This window comes from Myiozetetes cayanensis, unplaced genomic scaffold (genome assembly GCF_022539395.1).
Source record: "Myiozetetes cayanensis isolate MyiCay16 unplaced genomic scaffold, myiCay2020 scf192, whole genome shotgun sequence".
NCBI classification, from domain to species: domain Eukaryota; kingdom Metazoa; phylum Chordata; class Aves; order Passeriformes; family Tyrannidae; genus Myiozetetes; species Myiozetetes cayanensis.
Genome location: NW_026087403.1, coordinates 1 through 17,934, shown reverse-complemented (window position 1 = coordinate 17,934; position 17,934 = coordinate 1). Strand labels below are relative to the sequence as shown.

Genomic DNA, 17,934 nt, shown 5'->3' with positions numbered 1-17,934 from the left:
GGAGGAGGAGGCGTCGGGCGGCCATGACGGGGGGGGCGGGATGATGCAGGACCCCCAGGAACCCCCTGGGGACCCTCAAACCCCCATCCGGCCCCGGGCTCCGCCCCCGCCCTGCCCCGCAGTCCTCCCGCCCGCCAGGGGCGCCGAGCGCCGCAGCCGCGCACCCGGAAGTGGCGGAGGAGAAGCGGGACCGCGCGGGCCAAATGGGCGGGGCCGGAGGGGGCGTGGCCGGAGGGGCGTGGCCCGGCGCGCGCGGCCGCCATGGGGCTGCTCACGATCCTGAAGAAAATGCGGGAAAAGGAGCGGGAGCTGCGGCTGCTCGTGCTGTGGGCGGGGCTTCGAGAGGGGGGGCCTCGGGAGGGGCAGGGCTGCTCGTGCTGTGGGCGGGGCTTTGAGAGGGGCGGGCTGCTCGTGCTGTGGGCGGGGCCTCGGGCAGGGGCAGGGCTGCTCGTGCTGTGGGCAGGGCCTCGGGCAGGGGCGGGGCTGCTCGTGCTGTGGGAGGCAGAGGAGGCGGGTTGCTCGTGCTGAGGCGGGACCTCGGGCAGGCGGGCTGTTCGTGTTGTGGGCAGGGCTCGGCAGGGGGGCTGTATGTTGTGGAGGGCTTTGAGGAGGCGGGGCTGCTCGTGATGTGGGCGGGGCTTTGGGGAGGGCAGGGCTGTGATAGGACGGGGACTGAGGGGTGGGGCTTGGATGATGTGGGCGGGGCCTTGGGGATGAGGGTGGGGCTTTTCTGGGGATGGGGTGTGTCCATCAGGGTGGGGCGGGGCTTTGGGTGGGCGGAGCTGCAGCTGCACGTGCTGTGGGCGGGGCCTTGTGGGGAGGGGTCAATTTGGGGTGGGGCCCCCACTGGGTGGGGTTATGTCAAGGGGTGGGGCCAATCCAGGGTGGGGCTGGAGGAGGAGTCACTGGGAGGGGCCTGAGAAAAGGGGTGTGGTCATTTGGTGGGAGGGGCCTGAGAAAGGGAGGAGTGGGCACTGAGTGGGAGGGGCCTGAGTCATTTGGTGGGAGTGACTCAGTGGGAGGGGCCTGAGAAAAGGGGTGTGGTCACTCAGTGGGAGGGGGCTGAGAAAAGGGGTGTGGTCATTTGGTGGGAGGGGCCAGTGGGAGGAGGGGCCTGAGAAAAGGGGTGTGGTCATTTGGTGGGAGGAGGGGCCTGAGAAAAGGGGTGTGGTCACTCAGTGGGAGGAGGGCCTGAGTAAAGGGGTGTGGTCACTCAGTGGGAGGAGGGGCCTGAGTAAAGGGGTGTGGTCACTCAGCGGGAGGAGGGGCTTGCCAGGGTGTGGTCGTGGGCGTGTCCTGATGCCCCGCCCCTCGCAGGGGATTGGACAACGCCGGGAAGACGACGCTGCTGAAGCGGCTGAACGGGGAGGACGTGGGGGGCACCTCCCCCACCCTCGGCTTCAACATCAAGACCCTCGAGCACCGCGGGTGGGCGGGGCCACGGGGAGGGGGCGGGGCCGTGGGGAGGGAGGGCGTGGCCGTGGGGAGGGAGGGCGGGGCCGTGGTGTGGGTGTGGCCGTGGGGAGGGAGGGCGGGGCCGTGGGAGGAGGGGGGGCCACAGTGTGGGTGTGGCCGTGGGGAGGGAGGGCGGGTCCGTGGTGCCCACGTGGTCATGGGGAGGCGACCATGGGGGTCTCGAGGGTTGTGGTGGCCGTGGTGGGGGTTGGGGGGCCCTGGTGGCCCTGGTGGCCACATCGGTCCTGCTGGTGGTCCCAGAGGTGGTCCCAGAGGTGACCCCAGAGGTGACCCAGGGTGACCCGAGGTGGTCCCAGAGGTGACCCCAGAGGTGGTCCCAGAAGTGGTCCCAGAGGTGACCCCAGAGGTGGTCCCAGAGGTGGTCCCAGAGGTGGTCCCTAGGTGGTCCAGAGTGGTCCCAGTGGTCCGAGTGCCCAGAGGTGGTCCCAGAGTGTCCCAGGTGGTCCCAGAAGTGGTCCCAGAAGGTGGTCCCAGAGGTGGTCCCAGAGGTGGCCCCAGAGGTGGCCCCGGCTTGGCCAAGTCAGCCACGCCCGTGACCCCCTGACCCTGTGTTGGCCACACTGACCTTATCGATGACCCCCACGAGCCGATATCGGCTGTGGCGACCCCGCTGATGACCCCAATGACCCCCTGTTGGCCATACTGTCCTTGTCAATGGCCCCCTGTTGGCTGTACTGTCCTTGTCAATGGCCCCAATGACCCCCTATTGGCCATGTTGTTCCCATTGATGACCCCAATGACCCCCTGTTGGCCGTCGTTGTCCTTGTTGATGACCCCAATGACCCTGTGTTGACCCTGTGATGACCCCAATTGACCCCATGTTGACCGTGTTGACCCCACTGATGATTCCCATGACCTCACTGACCCCCTATTGGCCATGTTGTCCCCATTGATGACCCCAGTGACCCCGTGTTGACCCCATGGCTGACCCCAATGACCCTCTATTGACCGTGTTGTCCCCATCAATGACCCCAATGACCCCGTGTTGCCCCTGTTGATGACCCCAATGACCCCATGTTGACCCCATTGATGACCCCAGTGACCCCACGTTGGCCGTGTTGACCCCACTGATGATGCCCATGACCCCAATGTCCCCGTGTTGACCCCGTGGCTGACCCCACTGACCCCCTATTGGCCGTCTTGTCCTTGTTGATGACCCCAGTGTCCCCGTGTTGAGCCCGTGGGTGCCCCCCCAGGTTCCAGCTGCACGTGTGGGACGTGGGTGGGCAGAGCTCCCTGCGCTCCTACTGGCGCAACTACTTCGAGAGCACGGACGGGCTGGTCTGGGTGGTCGACAGCAGCGACCGGCAGCACCTGCAGGTCTGCGGGGCCGAGCTGCGCGCCCTGCTCAGAGAGGAGGTGACATTGGGGACATTGGGGACATTGGGGACACCCCTGGGGACATTGGGGACACCCCTGGGGACAGGGGGGGACAGCAGCGACAGGCAGCGCCTGCAGGTCTGCGGGGCCGAGCTGCGCGCCCTGCTCAGAGAGGAGGTGACAATGGGGGCATTGGGGACATTGGGGACACCCCTGGGGACATTGGGGACACCCTGGGGACACTGGGGACATTGGGGACACCCCTGGGGACAGGGGGACATGGGGGGGACAGCAGGGACAGGCAGCGCCTGCAGGTCTGCGGGGCCGAGCTGCGCGCCCTGCTCAGAGAGGAGGTGACAGTGGGGGCACAGGGACACCCCTGGGGACATTGGGGACACCCCTGGGGACAGGGGGACAGCAGCGACCGGCAGCGCCTGCAGGTCTGCGGGGCCGAGCTGCGCGCCCTGCTCAGAGAGGAGGTGACAGTGGGGACATGGGGGACACCCTTGGGGACACGGGGGACACCCCTGGGGACATGGGGGACACCCCTGGGGACATGGGGGACACCCCTGGGGACAGGGGGACACCCCTGGGGACATTGGGGACACCCCTGGGGACACTGGGGGGACAGCAGCGACCGGCAGCACCTGCAGGTCTGCGGGGCCGAGCTGCGCGCCCTGCTCAGAGAGGAGGTGACAGTGGGGACATGGGGACATTGGGGACACCCCTGGGGACATTGGGGACATTGGGGACACCCCTGGGGACATTGGGGACACCCTGGGGACACTGGGGTCATGGGGGACACCCCTGGGGACATTGGGGACACAGGGACACCCTGGGGACATTGGGGACATGGGGGGCACCACTGGGGACATGGGGGGACATGGGGACACCCGTGGGGACAGGGGGGACATGGGGACACCCCTGGGGTCATGGGGGACACCCCTGGGGACATTGGGGACATGGGGGACACCCCTGGGGACAGGGGGGACGTGGGGGATGTGGGGGACAGGGGGGATGTGGGGGCACAAGGGCACAGGGGATGCAGGGGACAAGGGGGCACAGGGGGGTGTCGTGGGGAGGGGACAGGGGGACACCCCTGGGGATGTGGGGGACGTGGGGGAGCAGGGGGGACAGGGGGATGCAGGGGACAAGGGACACAGGGGGTGTCGTGGGGAGGGACGGGGGACGTGGGCACAGGGCTGGGGACCCACGGGGTCACAGGGGGGTCACGGGGGGCTGTGGGGTGGGATGGGGGTGTTGTGGGGTCACAGGGGGGGTGACACTGCCCCTTTGTCCCCCCCAAATCCAGCGCCTGGCCGGGGCCACCCTGCTCGTGTTCGCCAACAAACAGGACCTGCCCGGGGCGCTGCCTGCAGGGGCCATCAGACAGGTACCCCAAAATGAGACCCCAAAACAGGGACCCCAAAACAGGGACCCCCCAAAATGGGACCCCAAAACTGGGCCATCAGACAGGTACCCCGAAATGGGACCCCAAAATGAGACCCCCTCAAAACAGGGCCATCAGACAGGTACCCCAAAATGAGACCCCAAAATGGGACCCCAAAACAGGGACCCCAAAACTGGGCCATCAGACAGGTACCCCAAAATGAGACCCCAAAACAGGGACCCCAAAACAGGGACCCCAAAATGGGACCCCAAAACAGGGACCCCAAAATGGGACCCCAAAACTGGGCCATCAGACAGGTACCCCAAAACTGGGACCCCAAAATGGGACCCCCCAAAACAGGGACCCCCCCAAAACAGGGACCCCAAAATAGGGACCCTAAAACAGGGACCCCAAAATAGGACCCCAAAATGGGACCCCCTAAAACAGGGCCATCAGACAGGTACCCCAAAATGGGACCCCAAAACAGGGACCCCAAAATGGGACCCCAAAACAGGGACCCCAAAATGGGACCCCAAAACTGGGACCCCCCAAAACTGGGACCCCAAAACTGGGCCATCAGACAGGTACCCTAAAATAGGGACCCTAAAACTGGGACCCCAAAACTGGGACCCCAAAATGGGACCCAAAAACTGGGACCACAAAATGGGACCCCAAAACTGGGACCCCAAAACAGGGACCCCCCCAAAACAGGGACCCCAAAACAGGGACCCAGAAACTGGTACCCCAAAATGGGACCCCAAAACAGGGACATCAGACAGGTACCCCAAAATGGGACCCCAAAACTGGGACCCCAAAATGGGACCCAAAAACTGGGACCCCAAAATGGGACCCCCCAAAACAGGGACACCAGACAGGTACCCCAAAATGGGACCCCAAAATGGGACCCCCCAAAACTGGGCCATCAGACAGGTACCCCAAAACGGGACCCCAAAACTGGGACCCCAAACTGGGACCCCAAAACAGGGACCCCAAAACTGGGACCCCAAAACTGGGACCCCAAAATGGGACCCCATGGGACCCCAAAACTGGGACCCCAAAACTGGGACCCCCCAAAATGGGACCCCAAAACTGGGACCCCCAAAACAGGGCCATCAGACAGGTACCCCCAAACTGGGGAGCCCAAAACAGGGACCCCCAAATCCTGGGACACCCCACCCTCTCAATCTGGGACCCCCCCAAATCTGGACCCCCAAACCCTTCTGTTCTCCCCCTTTCCCAGGCCCTGGGTCTGAATTCCATCCCCTCTGGGAGCCCCCCAATCCCCTACTCCTGAATTAGGGGGGTGGTCCTGACCCCTGGGACCCCCGTTTGTCCCCCCTTTTCCAGGCCCTGGACCTGGACTCCATCCGCAGCCACCGCTGGCGCATCCAGGGCTGTTCGGCCTTCACGGGCCGGGACCTCCTGCCCGGCCTGGACTGGCTGCTGGACGACATCGGGGGGCGTCTGTGCCCCCCAGACTGACCCCCCCCTGTCCCCCCGCGTCGGGTTTGGGGTGTCTGTGCCCCCCAGACTGACCCCAGCCCCCAGGGATCCCCTGCCCCCAGACTGACCCCCACCCGGGGATCCCCCACTGCCCCGGGCTGGCTTTAGGGGCGTCTGTGCCCCCAGACTGACCCCCACCCTGGGAACCCCCTGCCCCCGGGCCGGCTTTAGGGGCTTTGGGGAGATTTGGAGATGTGCCCCCTCGTGCCAATAAACGCTGGTTGATGGTGCCCTGGGGGCTGGGAGCAGTTTGGGGGGGTTATGGGGGGGTTTGGGGGTCCCTGGGCTGGTTTTGGGTGGATATTGGGGGGATGTGCCCCCCCCTCGTGCCAATAAAGCGCTGGTTGATGGTGCCCCTGGGTGTTTTGGGGAGCTGGGAGCAGTTTGGGGGTCCCAGGGGAGTTTTGGGGATGTGCCCCCTCGTGCCAATAAAGCGCTGGTTGATGGTGCCCCCTGGGTGTTTTGGGGGAGCTGGGAGCAGTTTGGGGGTCCCCGGAGGGTTGGGGTCCTGGGGGTGTTTAGGGGCTGGGAGCAGTTTGGGGTCCGGGCTGGTTTGGGGAGTCTGGGGTTTGGGGGTCTCTGGGGCGCTGGCTGGGGGTGCCTCGGGATGGTTTTGAGGTCCCTGGGCAGTTTGGGGGTCGGGGGGGTCTGGGGTCAGTTTGGGGCTCCCCAGGGAGGTTTTGGGGTGATTTTCAGGCACTTTGGGGCCCCTCAGAATCGACTCAGCCCCACGAGGGGGGTTGAGGGGTCTCGTTTCTTTATTGGGGGTCCAGGGGTGGGTTTGGGGTGGGGGTCAGGGCTGGGCCCCCTCGGGGGTCCCTGAAGGCAGGGGGGCAGCAGAGGCCCTCCCCTCTTCCTCCTCCTCCTCCTCCTCGGCGGCCTCGGCCCGGCCCCACGACCCCACCTGGGGCACGGGGTCACCCAAGCAGGGTCACCCCAGAGCGCCGACCCCCTTGGCCCCCATTCCCCCCGCTGTCCTCCCACCCCGAATTGTCCCCTAAAGGCCCCCCAAGGTCACAGCCCCCTCAATTTTACCCCCATAGCCCCCCTTCACCCTCCCACGACCCCCCAAATCATCCCTTAACCCCCAGTGCTGTCCCCCTACCCCAAAGACCCCGCAGGAGTCACAGCCCCAGAGCCCCCGCGCCCCTCCCCTCACCGTGTGCCGGGGGTCTCCAGCAGGGGCCCCCAGACCCTCTGCAGCACCTCGGCCACGTGGCGGCTCAGGGCGGCTCGTTCCAGGGCCATGGCCTGGGCCTGCCCCCAAAAACAGGTCACCCCAAAACAGGACCCCCAAATCCCAGGACCCCCTCAGGACCCCCAAATCCCAGGACCCCGAGAGCAGCTCACCCCAAAACAGGACCCCAAAAGCAGGATCCCCAGGACCCCCACGGGACCCCGACAGCAGGTCACCCCAAAAACAGGACCCCCAAAAACGGATCCCGGGACCCCACGGACCCCCGACAATGGCTCACCCCAAAAACAGGACCCCAAAATCCCGGGACCCCCTCAGGACACCCCAAATCCCAGGACCCCTAGAGCAGGCTCACCCCAACAACAGGACCCCTCAAATCCCCAGGACCCCTCAGGACACCCCAAATCCCAGGACCCCTAGAACGGTCACCCAACAACAGGACCCCTCAAAGCCCCAGGACCCCCAAAACGGAAAACCCCAAAAACGGAAAACCCCAAATCCCAGGACCCCCTGGACCCCTCAAATCCCAGGACACCCAAAAGCGGCCCCTCCCCAAATCCCTGGGACCCCCGTGACTGCCCAAGGCGTCTGGGACCCCCAAAGTGCTGGGACCCCCGAGATTCCCCCAGACCCTAGGACCCCCCGAGGCCACTGGGACCCCCAAACTCCTGGGACCCCCTCGAGATTCCCCCAGACCCCTGGGACACCCCGAGGTCACTGGGACCCCAAAATGCTGGGACCCCCGACATCCCCCAGACCCCTAGGACCCCCGAGTGCTGAGATTCCCCCAGACCCCCGAGGTTCCCTAGGACCCCCTACCACCCCAGGGCCCCAGCCCCCGTGACCGCCCTCAGCCCCAGGACCCCCAGGCCCCGAGATCCCCAGGACCCCGGGCCCCCGCCCCCTCACCAGCCCCGTCAGCCCCAAGGACCCCCAGGACCCCAGGACCCCCAGCCCCCAGCCCCGCTCACCAGCCCCGTCAGCCCCAGGACCCCAGCCCCAGGACCCCAGGACCCAGGCCCCAGGACCCCCAGCCTCAGGACCCCAGGACCCCGGACCCCTCACCAGCCCCGTGAGCCGCTCCTCCAGGAGCCGATTGAGCCGCTGGGAATTGGCGTAATCGTCCTGCAGCCTGCGGGGACACTGGGAGGCACTGGGAGGGACTGGGAGGGACTGGGAGGGCACTGGGAGGGCACTGGGGGAGGGAATGGGAGGGACTGGAAGGGACTGGGAGGGACTGGGAGGGAGTGGGGGACACTGGGAGGGACTGAGAGCACTGAGAAGGCACTGGGAGGGCACTGGGAAGGCACTGGGAGGGCACTGGGAGGGCACTAGAGGGACTGGGAGGGCACTGGGGGGATACTGAGAGGGACTGGGAACACTGGGAGGGAGTGGGGGACATTAGGAGGGACTGGGAGGGCAGTGGGAGCGATGGGAGGGACTGGGAGGACACTGGAGCACTGAGGCACTGGGAGCACTGGGAGGGCACTGAGAACACTGGAGGGCACTGGGAGCACTGGGACTGGGAAGGCACTGGGAGGGCACTGGGAACACTTGGGGCACTGGGAGCACTGGGAGGGCACTGGGAGCACTGGGAGGCACTGTGAACACTGGGAGCACTGGGAGGGCACTGGAAGAGCACTGGGAGCACTGGAAGCACTGGAAGCACTGGGAGCACCCGCGGTCCCGCCCTGGGGGTGTGGTCTCAGCAAGCCACGCCCACATTACATCACCACCGTGTCCCGTGGGCGTGGCCCCGCCAGGCCCCGCCCCCTCACCTGTCCATGCGCTCCCGCAGCGCGTCCAGCTCCGATCGGGCCGGGGGCCTGGGGGGACGGGGCTGAGGGACCCCAGAACGGCCCCGCGACCCCCAGCACCTGACCGGGACCCCAAAAACCGACCCGAGACCCCCGAACGCCCAGGACCCCAAAGTGACCAGAGACGCCCCCAAGAGTGACCAGGCACCCCAAAATTGACCCCAGAAACCACCCAAACCCGGCCCGGCACCTCCCAAAACTGAGCCAGGACCCCTCAGAGTGACCCCGGACCCTCCAAACAGACCCAGAAACCCCCAAATTGACCCAGGAATCCCCAAAACTGTCCAGGACCCCTCAGAGTGACCCCGGACCCTCCAAACAGACCCAGAAACCCCTAAATTGACCCAGGAATCCCCAAAACTGGCCCGGGAACCCTTCAGAGTGACCCCGGACCCTCCAAACAGACCCAGAAACCCCCAAATTGACCCAGGAATCCCCAAATTGACCCAGAAACCCCTAAATTGACCCAGGAATCCCCAAAACTGGCCCGGGACCCCTCAGAGTGACCCTGGACCCTCCAAACAGACCCTGAAACCCCCAAATTGACCCAGGAATCCCCAAAACTGGCCCGGGACCCCTCAGAGTGAGCCGGGACCCTCCAAACAGACCCAGAAACCCCCAAATTGACCCAGGACCACCCAAAACTGAGCCGGGACCCCTCAGAGTGACCCCGGACCCTCCAAACAGACCCAGAAACCCCCAAATTGACCCAGGAATCCCCAAACCTCCCCCGAGAGCTCCCGAATCGATGTAGGACCACCCAAAACCGCCCAGGGACCCCCCCCCCAAATTGATGCAGAACCACCCGAAACCACCCCGGGGATCTCCCAGAACTGAGCCGGGACCCCCAAACTGAGCCGGGACCCCCAAACTGAGCTGGGACCCCCAAACTGACCCTGGACCCCCAGACTGACCCGGGACCCCCAAACTGAGCTGGGACCCCCAAACTCACCCCCTCGGTCCCGCCGCGCCTCCGGACCCTCCGGGCTCCTGTGGGGACCCAAATGTGACCCCCCCTCAAAAGGGGACAAAGGTGACCCCTCCCCCAAAAAGGGGACCCTGCTCCCTCCCTCCCCAAGAAAAGGTGCCCCAGGTGTGCCCCCAGAAAGCCCCCGTGTCCGTACCTGCCCCCTCCTCCTCCTCCTCCTCCTCCTCTTCCTCCTCTTCATCCTCCTCTTCCTCCTCCTCCTCCTCCTCCTCCATCCCCGCCCCGGGGGTCCCTGCCCCCTCCCTGGGGGCGCCCCGAACGCAGCCGGGGGACCCTAGGCCCCTCCGGGAGCGACCCTGGCCCCCACCGAGCCTCAGGGGCCCGGGGAGGTCCCGGGTGCAGGGGTCCCGGGGTGTCCGGGGTCCTCGGGGAGGGTGCGGGGAGTGCCGGGGAGTTCGGGGTCGCGGGGCTGCAGGGGGCGCGGGGGGCGCTCGGGGAGCCACCCCAGCGCCCGCAGCTCTGCGGGGCTCAGGACCCTCCGCGTCAGCTCGTCCAGGAAGCGGAGAAGCGGGACCCCAGGGCGCCCCCACGGCCTCCAGCGAGCGCGAGCGCCGGGGGACCCCCGAGCCCCCGAGCGACCCCCAGCCCCTCCTGGCTCCGGCTCTGCTCCCGCCGCAGCCCCAGGCCGCCCCCGCTCCCTCGAGGGCTCCCCGGCCCCCGGCCGGGCCCCCGCCGGCGGGGGGCTGTAAGGGCAGGGGGCCCCAGGGAGAGGGGGCTCCCCGAAGGTCCCCTCGATGTCCCCGAGGGCTCCAGGGACCCCGCGCTGTCCCCGAGCCCTCGGGCAGGCGGAGCTGACTCGGCCCCCGGCGCCGGGGGGGCTGCAGTGGGGCCCCCTTGGCCCCCTGCGCCGTCCCAGAGCCCCCGGGGTCCCCGGGGTGAAGCCCCTCGTGGCTGCGGCTCAGCCCCCGGCGCAGGCGGGACTCCCAGGGTGTCCCCGAACGTCCCCAGGGGTCCCCGAGGGGGTCGGGGTGTCCACGAGGGTCCCCACGCCGTCCCCACCCCTCGGGGGGTCTCCGTGGGGGCGGCCGCGGCGCGGCCCCCGCCGCCGGTGGGCACCGAGGGGTCAGGGGCGACCCGGGGGCCGGCGACGTCCCCGAGGGTCCCAAGAGGTCCCCGAGGGGTCGGGGATGTCCCCGAGGGTCCCCGCAGGGGTCCCCGGGGTGAAGCCCCTCGTGGCTGCGGCTCAGCCCCCGGCTCAGGCAGGACCCCGGGGTCCCCGAGTGTCCCCAGGGGTCCCCGAAGCCCAGGGGTCCCTCCGGGGGTCCCCGTGGGGAGCGGGGCTGGGGACCCCCACAGGGCCTTCCCCCCCGGAGGAGGAGGAGGAGCAGGAGCAGGAGGTGAGGGAGGGGGAGGACGAGGGGTGCCGGGGGTCCCGGGGGTGAAGAAGCGCTCCAGCAGCTGCATCTTCCCGGGGCACCGGCCCCCTGCGCCCCCTGCGACCCCCGGCCCGCGGCCCCGGCAGGACGAGCGGTGTCGGAGGGGGATCCCTGCGGGGTCCCCGCTCATCGGACCCCGGGACCCCAGGACCCCAGGAACCCCCAGGAACCCTCGGATTCCCCGGGACCCCCCGCGCTGCCTCTGCCTGGATCCGGTCCGGGTCTTACTCCAGTTCCAGCCCCGGGGCCGGGTCGGGTCTAATCCAGATCCGGGTTTTAATCCGGTCCCGGCCCGGTTCGGCTCCTCAATCCCGGTGCGGTCCCGGCTCCAGTCCCGGTCCTTGACCCGGTTCCGAGCCGGTTCTGGTCCCTAATCCGGTCCCAGCGGCTGATCCGGATCCAGTCGGGTCTAACCCGGCTCCGGCTCTCGGGCTGGATCCGCTTCGGGTCGGATCCGGCTGCGCTCCTTAATCCAGTCCCAGGTCTGGTCCCGATCCGGTTCGGGTCCTTAGGCCGGTCCCAGTCCCCGCTGTGGTTCCAGTCCCAGTCCCTGCTGCGGTCCCAGTTCCGATCCGGTTCGGGTCCTTAGCCCGCTCCCAGTCCCTGCTGCGGTCCCAGTCCCAGTCCCGCTGCAGTTCCAGCTCCCAGTCCCCGCTGCGGTCCCAGTTCCGATCCGGTTCGGGTCCTTAGCCCGCTCCCAGTCCCCGCTGCGGTCCCAGTCCCAGTCCCCGCTGCGGTCCCAGTTCCGCTCCGGTTCCGCTCTCGGTTCCAGCCCCGGTCCCTGCTCCAGTTCTGCTGATCCCGGGCCCAGTCCCGAGCCAGTCCCGAGCCAGTCCTGAGCCAGTCCAGTTCCAGTTGCCGACGCGCTCCCGGTTCGATCCGGCTCCCGATGTTCGAGCCGGTCCCGGTTCGGTCCGGTTCGATCCGGTGCCGGTGTTTGATCCGGTTCGATCCGGTGCCGGTGTTTGATCCGGTTCGATCCGGTGCCGTGTTTGATCGGTTCGATCCGGTTCGATCCGGTGCCGGTGTTTTGATCCGGTTCGATCCGGTGCCGTGTTTTTGATCCGGTTCGGTCCGGTTCGATCCGGTGCCGGGATCGGTTCGATCCGGTGCGGGTTCGATCGGTTCGGTCGGTTCGATCCGGTGCCGGTGTTTGATCCGGTCCCTGCTCTTTATATCGGCCCGAGCGCATCAGCCGGTCACGTGACCCTCCCTTCCCCTCCCCCAATTCCTCCCTCCCTCCCCCCAGACCCCCCACCCCGCGGAGCTCCCACATGGGCCGTACAGGGGGTACTGGGGGCACTAGTGCCCTGTACTGGATTGTACTGGTGTTACCTGTAGTGGTTGTACTGGTGTTCCTGTACTGGATTGTACTGGTGCCCTGTACTGGCTGTACTGGTGTCACCTGTGCTGGTTGTACTGGTTACACTGGTGCCCTGACACTGCCTGTACTGGTTGTACTGGTGCCCCTGTACTGGTTGTACTGGTGTCCCTGTGTTGGTTGTACTGGTGTTACCTGTACTGGCTGTACTGGTGCTCCTGTACTGGTTGTACTGGTGTCACCTGTACTGGACTGTACTGGTGTACACTGGTGCCATACTGGCTGCCTGTACTGGTTATACTGGTGTCCCTGTACTGGTGTGTACTGGTGTCTACTGGTGTGGACTGGGCTACACTGGTTCCAGCCATACTGGTGTTACTGGTTCTGACTGTACTGGTGTCACTGGTTCTGTACTGGAGTCACTGGTGTCCTGTACTGGTGTCCCTGTACTGGTGTCCCTGGTTCTGTACTGGTGTCACTGGTTCTGTACTGGTGTCACTGTACTGGAGTCACTGGTGTCCCTGTACTGGTGTCACTGGTTCTGTACTGGTGTTACTGGTGCTGTACTGGTGCCTGTACTGGTGTCACTGGTTCTGTACTGGTGTTACTGGTGCTGTACTGGTGTTACTGGTGCCATACTGGTGTTACTGGTGCCATACTAATGTTACTGGAGCTGTACTGGTGTTATTGGAGCCATACTGGTGTTACTGGTGCCATACTGGTGTTACTGGAGCTGTACTGGTGTTACTGGAGCTGTACTGGTGTTACTGGTGCTCTACTGGTGTTTACTGGTGCTACTGGTTCTGTACTGGTGTTACTGGAGCTGTACTGGTGTTACTGGTTCTGTACTGGTGTTACTGGAGCTGTACTGGAGCTGTACTGGTGTTACTGGTGCTGTACTGGTGTTACTGGACCTGTACTGGTGCTGCACTGGGAGCTGTACTGGTGTTACTGGTGCTGTACTGCTGTTACTGGTGTTACTGGAGCTGTACTGGTGTCCCTGGTGCTGTACTGGTGTCACTGGTTCTGTACTGGTGTCACTGGTTCTGTACTGGTGCCACCGCCCCCCCTCCCCCCAGCCCGGCCAAGGGCGGCCGAGGTCGCTCCCAGTCGATACTGGGACGGTCCCAGTCGATACTGGGACGGTCCCAGTTCAGCCCCAGGGCCCTTTCCGCGAGGCACCAGCGGGACTGGGGGGCACTGGGAGGGACTGGGCCCGTCTGGGGGTCCCGGGGGGAGCACTGGGAGGGACTGGGCCCGTCTGGGGGTCCCGGGGGGAGCGCTGGGCGGATCGGGGGGCAGTTTTGGGGGCTCTGGGGGGCTCTTTGGGGTCTCGGGGGTTTTGGGGCGGTTTTGGGGGCTCTGGGAGGCTCTTTTAGGGTCCCAGGGGGTGTTTGAGGGCGGTTTTGGGGCTCTGGGGGTTTTGGGGCGGTTTTGGGGGCTCTGAGGGGGCTCTTTGGGGTCCCGGGGGTGTCGGGGGCGGTTTTGGGGGCTCTGGGGGTCAGGAGCGGTTTTGGGGGTTCTGGGGGGGCTCTTTGGGGTCTCGGGGGTTTTGGGGGCGGTTTGGGGGGCTCTGGGGGGGCTCTTTGGGGTCCCAGGGGGTTTTTGGGGCGGTTTGGGGGGCTCTGGGGGGTCAGGGGCGGTTTTGGGGGCTCTGGGGGGGGCTCTTTGGGGTCTCGGGGGTTTTGGGGCGGTTTTGGGGGCTCTGGGGGGCTCTTTGGGGTCCCGGGGGTTGTTTGGGGGCAGTTTTGGGGGTTCTGGGGGTTTTGGGGCGGTTTTGGGGTTCTGGGGGCTCTTTGGGGTCCCGGGGGTGTTTGGGGCGGTTTTGGGGCTCTGGGGGCTCTTTGGGGTTTCGGGGGTGTTTGGGGCGGTTTGGGGGCTCTGGGGGTTTGGGGCGGTTTTGGGGGTTCTGGGGGCTCTTTGGGGTCCAGGGGTTTTGAGGGCGGTTTGGGGGTTCTGGGGGCTCTTGGGGTCCCGGGGGTTTGGGGCGGTTTTGGGGATTCTGGGGGGCTCTTTGGGGTCCCAGGGGGTGTTTGGGGCGGTTTGGGGGCTCTGGGGGTTTTGGGGCGGTTTGGGGGCTCTGGGGGTCAGGAGCGGTTTTGGGGGTTCTGGGGGCTCTTTGGGTCCCTCAGTCTCCCCGCGGCCCTGCCCCTTTACGTAACCCCGCCCCTCTGCGTGGCCCCGCCCCTGTGCGTGGCCGCCATGTTGGCTGCGGGCGGTGACGCCGCTCTGGCCCCGCCCCTCGCGGGCAGGGAGGGCGGGGCGGGAGGGGCGGAGCCTGCGGCGGTGACGTCAGGGGATCCCCGGCGCTGATTGGCCCGGCGCGCTGTCAGTCACGCGGGTGACGCGGTCAGGGCCGGAGCGGCGGAGCCTGAGGTTGGGAAGGGGGAATTTGGGGGATTTTGGGGGTCCCGGCGGGGTTTTGGGGGGTTTGGGGAGCGCCGAGGAGGGGCGGGGTGGGGAGGGGCGGGCACGCGGCTTTGGGGGCTCGGGTTGGGGAGCCTTCGAGGAGGGAAGGGGAGGTTTTGGGGTGTCCCTGTTGGGAAAGGGGGATTTGGGGGGTCCTGGGGGGTTTGGGGGTCCCCGAAGGGGGCTGGGTGGGGGAGGGAGGGGACTCGGGTTTTGGGGGAGGTTATTGGGGAGCCGTTTCCGTGGGGAGGGGGCGGTTTTGGGGTGCTCCTGGTGGGGGGAGGTTTGGGGGTCCCGGGGCTGGGCAGGTTTGGGGGTCCTGGGTTGGTGCCGGGTCAGGGCAGGACCCGGGGTTTTTTTTGGGGGGTACAGGAGCTGGGGTCTTTGGGGGTGCCCCTTGGGGCTGGGAGGAGCGGGGGGGCTCTTTCGGGGATGGGGTCGTTTTGGGGGCTCCGTTTGGGGGATTGGGGGTTTGGGGTGTCCATGGGGGTCCCCGGCTGGGGGGGGCAGGCACGATAATTTTGGGGTGGGGAGGCCCATTCTGGGGGGCACCCAGGGTTTGGGACCCCTAAGCAGGAGGGGTAATCATGGGGGGCTCTGGGGGACCCCAATATCGGGGGGCAGGGGGTGGATTTGGGGGTTCAGGACCCCCAGACCCCTGGGCTCCCCAGGGCCGTCATGCCCTGAGGATGTTCCGGCTGGACGAGAGCCCCGAGGACCCCGGGTCCAACCCCCTCCCCTGGGGGCTCCCCACCCCAGCCAGCCCAGCACCCCTCCCCAGGTGAGAAACCCCCCAAAAAAATCACCCCAAAACCTTCCATGGACCCCCGAGGAGCGGAGCTGGGGGCACCCGAAATTGAGGGGGGCACCCGAAATTGGGGGACATCCGAAAGTGGGGGAGGGGCACCCGAAATGGGGGCATCCGAAATCCCCCTGCCCTGACCCCCTGACCCTCCTGATCCCCCTGACCCCTCTCTGACCCCCTGACCCCTCCTGACCCTCCTGACCCTCCTCTGTCCCCCTGACCCTCCTGACCCCCTGACCCCCTCTCTGTCCCTCCTGACCCCCTCCTCTGACCCCCCGACCCCCTGACCTGACCCCCCTGACCCCTGACCCCCTGACCCCCCTCTGTCCCCCTCGACCCCCTGACCCCTCCTGACCTGCCCTGACCCCTCTCTGTCCCCCTGACCCCCCTCTGTCCCCTCCCTGACCCCCTGTCCCCTCCTGACCCCCCTCTGTCTCCCCCGACCCCCCTGACCCCTCCTGACCCCCTCTCTGTCCCCCCGATCCCCTGACCCCCCTCTGTCCCCTCCCCTGACCCTCCTGACCCCCCTCTGTTTCCCCCGACCCCTCCTGACCCTCCTGACCCCTCCCTCTGTCCCCGACCTCTGTCCCCCCTGACCCCCTCTGTCCCCTCCCAGAGGCGCAGGCCCGGCTGGGGTCGGAGCTGGGGGTCCTGGGACCCCCAGGCCGAGGGCCGGTCCGCTCGGCCCCCGTGCTCTGGGCGGCCCAAAGGTACGGGAGGAGGCTGCGGAGGATGAGCGATGAGTTCCAGCTGCAGGTGGGGGACTGGGGATACTGGGAACACTGGGAACAATGGGAACAATGGGGGGGACAATGGGGACACTGCGGAGGATGAGCGACGAGTTCCAGCTGCAGGTGGGGGACTGGGAGCACTGGGGATACTGGGGAGACTGGGGGGACAATGGGGACATTGAGCGATGAGTTCCAGCTGCAGGTGGGGACTGGGGATACTGGGAACACTGGGAACAATGGGGGGACCATTGGGGGGATGGAGCGATGAGTTCCAGCTGCAGGTGGGATACTGGGGAACTGGGGACACTGGGGGACTGGGAACACTGGGAACAATGGGGGACACTGGGAACATTGAGCGACGAGTTCCAGCTGCAGGTGGGATACTGGGGGACTGGGGGACTGGGGATACTGGGGGGACCATTGGGGACATTGAGCGATGAGTTCCAGCTGCAGGTGGGACTGGGGGCACTGGGAACACTGGGGGACCATTGGGGACATTGAGTGACGAGTTCCAGCTGCAGGTGGGACTGGGGGCACTGGGGATACTGGGGGACCATTGGGGACATTGAGTGATGAGTTCCAGCTGCAGGTGGGACTGGGGGACTGGGGGACTGGGAACACTGGGGGACCATTGGGGGATGGAGCGATGAGTTCCAGCTGCAGGTGGGATACTGGGGGTACTGGGGAACTGGGAACACTGGGAACAATGGGGGACAATGGGGGACACTGGAGGATGAGTGACGAGTTCCAGCTGCAGGTGGGGGACTGGGGACACTGGGGAGACACTGGGAACAATGGGGGGGACCATTGGGGGACATTGAGCGATGAGTTCCAGCTGCAGGTGGGGGACTGGGGATACTGGGAACACTGGGAACAATGGGGACATTGGGGGACAATGGGGACATTGAGCGACGAGTTCCAGCTGCAGGTGGGACTGGGGGACTGGGGACACTGGGGATACTGGGGGGACAATGGGGGACATTGAGCGACGAGTTCCAGCTGCAGGTGGGATACTGGGGACACTGGGGATACTGGGGGGACTGGGGATACTGGGAACAATGGGGGGGCATTGAGCGATGAGTTCCAGCTGCAGGTGGGATACTGGGAACACTGGGAACAATGGGGGACCATTGGGGGATGGAGCGATGAGTTCCAGCTGCAGGTGGGATACTGGGGGGACTGGGGACACTGGGGGGACACTGGGGATACTGGGGGATTGGGGGACCCTGGGAGGACACTGGGGACATTGGGGGACATTGAGGACATTGAGTGATGAGTTCCAGTTGCAGGTGTGACACTGGGGACACTGGGGGACTGGGGAGATTGAGGACACTGGGGACATTGGGGACATTGGGGACATTGGGGAGGATTTGGAGGGACATTGGGGGCCATTGGGGGATTTGGGACATTGGGGACATTGGTGGGGATTTGGGGAGGATCTGGGGGACATTTAAGGGACATTGGGGAGGATCTGGGGGGACATTTGGGGGACATTTGGGTAGGATTTGGGGGACATTTGGGGGCCATTGGGGGACATTTGGGACATTGGGGAGGATTTGGGGACCTTGGGGACATCTGAAGTGACCCCCCTCTGTCCCCCCGC

General features: G+C 66.4%; 1 protein-coding gene and 1 long non-coding RNA gene across 3 annotated transcripts; one reads left to right on the top strand and one right to left on the bottom strand.

Annotated features, from left to right (window-relative positions):
- The first annotated feature begins 185 nt into the window (after positions 1-185).
- Positions 186-5,726, top strand: ARL2 (ADP ribosylation factor like GTPase 2). Of its 2 annotated transcripts, none has more exons than XM_050314190.1 (5): positions 186-326; positions 1,318-1,428; positions 2,673-2,796; positions 4,109-4,189; positions 5,534-5,726. In XM_050314190.1, exons 1-5 carry the CDS (start codon positions 262-264, stop codon positions 5,666-5,668), a joined length of 516 nt encoding a protein of 171 aa, XP_050170147.1. In that variant the 5' UTR covers positions 186-261; the 3' UTR covers positions 5,669-5,726. The 2 variants fall into 2 exon arrangements, with proteins under 2 accessions (XP_050170147.1, XP_050170146.1); XM_050314189.1 differs by having other exon boundaries at positions 2,673-2,835.
- A 1,141-nt stretch (positions 5,727-6,867) lies between these two features.
- LOC126639423 (uncharacterized) lies at positions 6,868-8,709 on the bottom strand. The gene is made up of 3 exons (XR_007628782.1): positions 8,663-8,709; positions 7,950-8,016; positions 6,868-6,946 (listed from the first exon to the last, which is right to left on the bottom strand). It is a non-coding gene; the product is annotated as an uncharacterized LOC126639423 (long non-coding RNA).
- Positions 8,710-17,934: the final 9,225 nt, after the last annotated feature.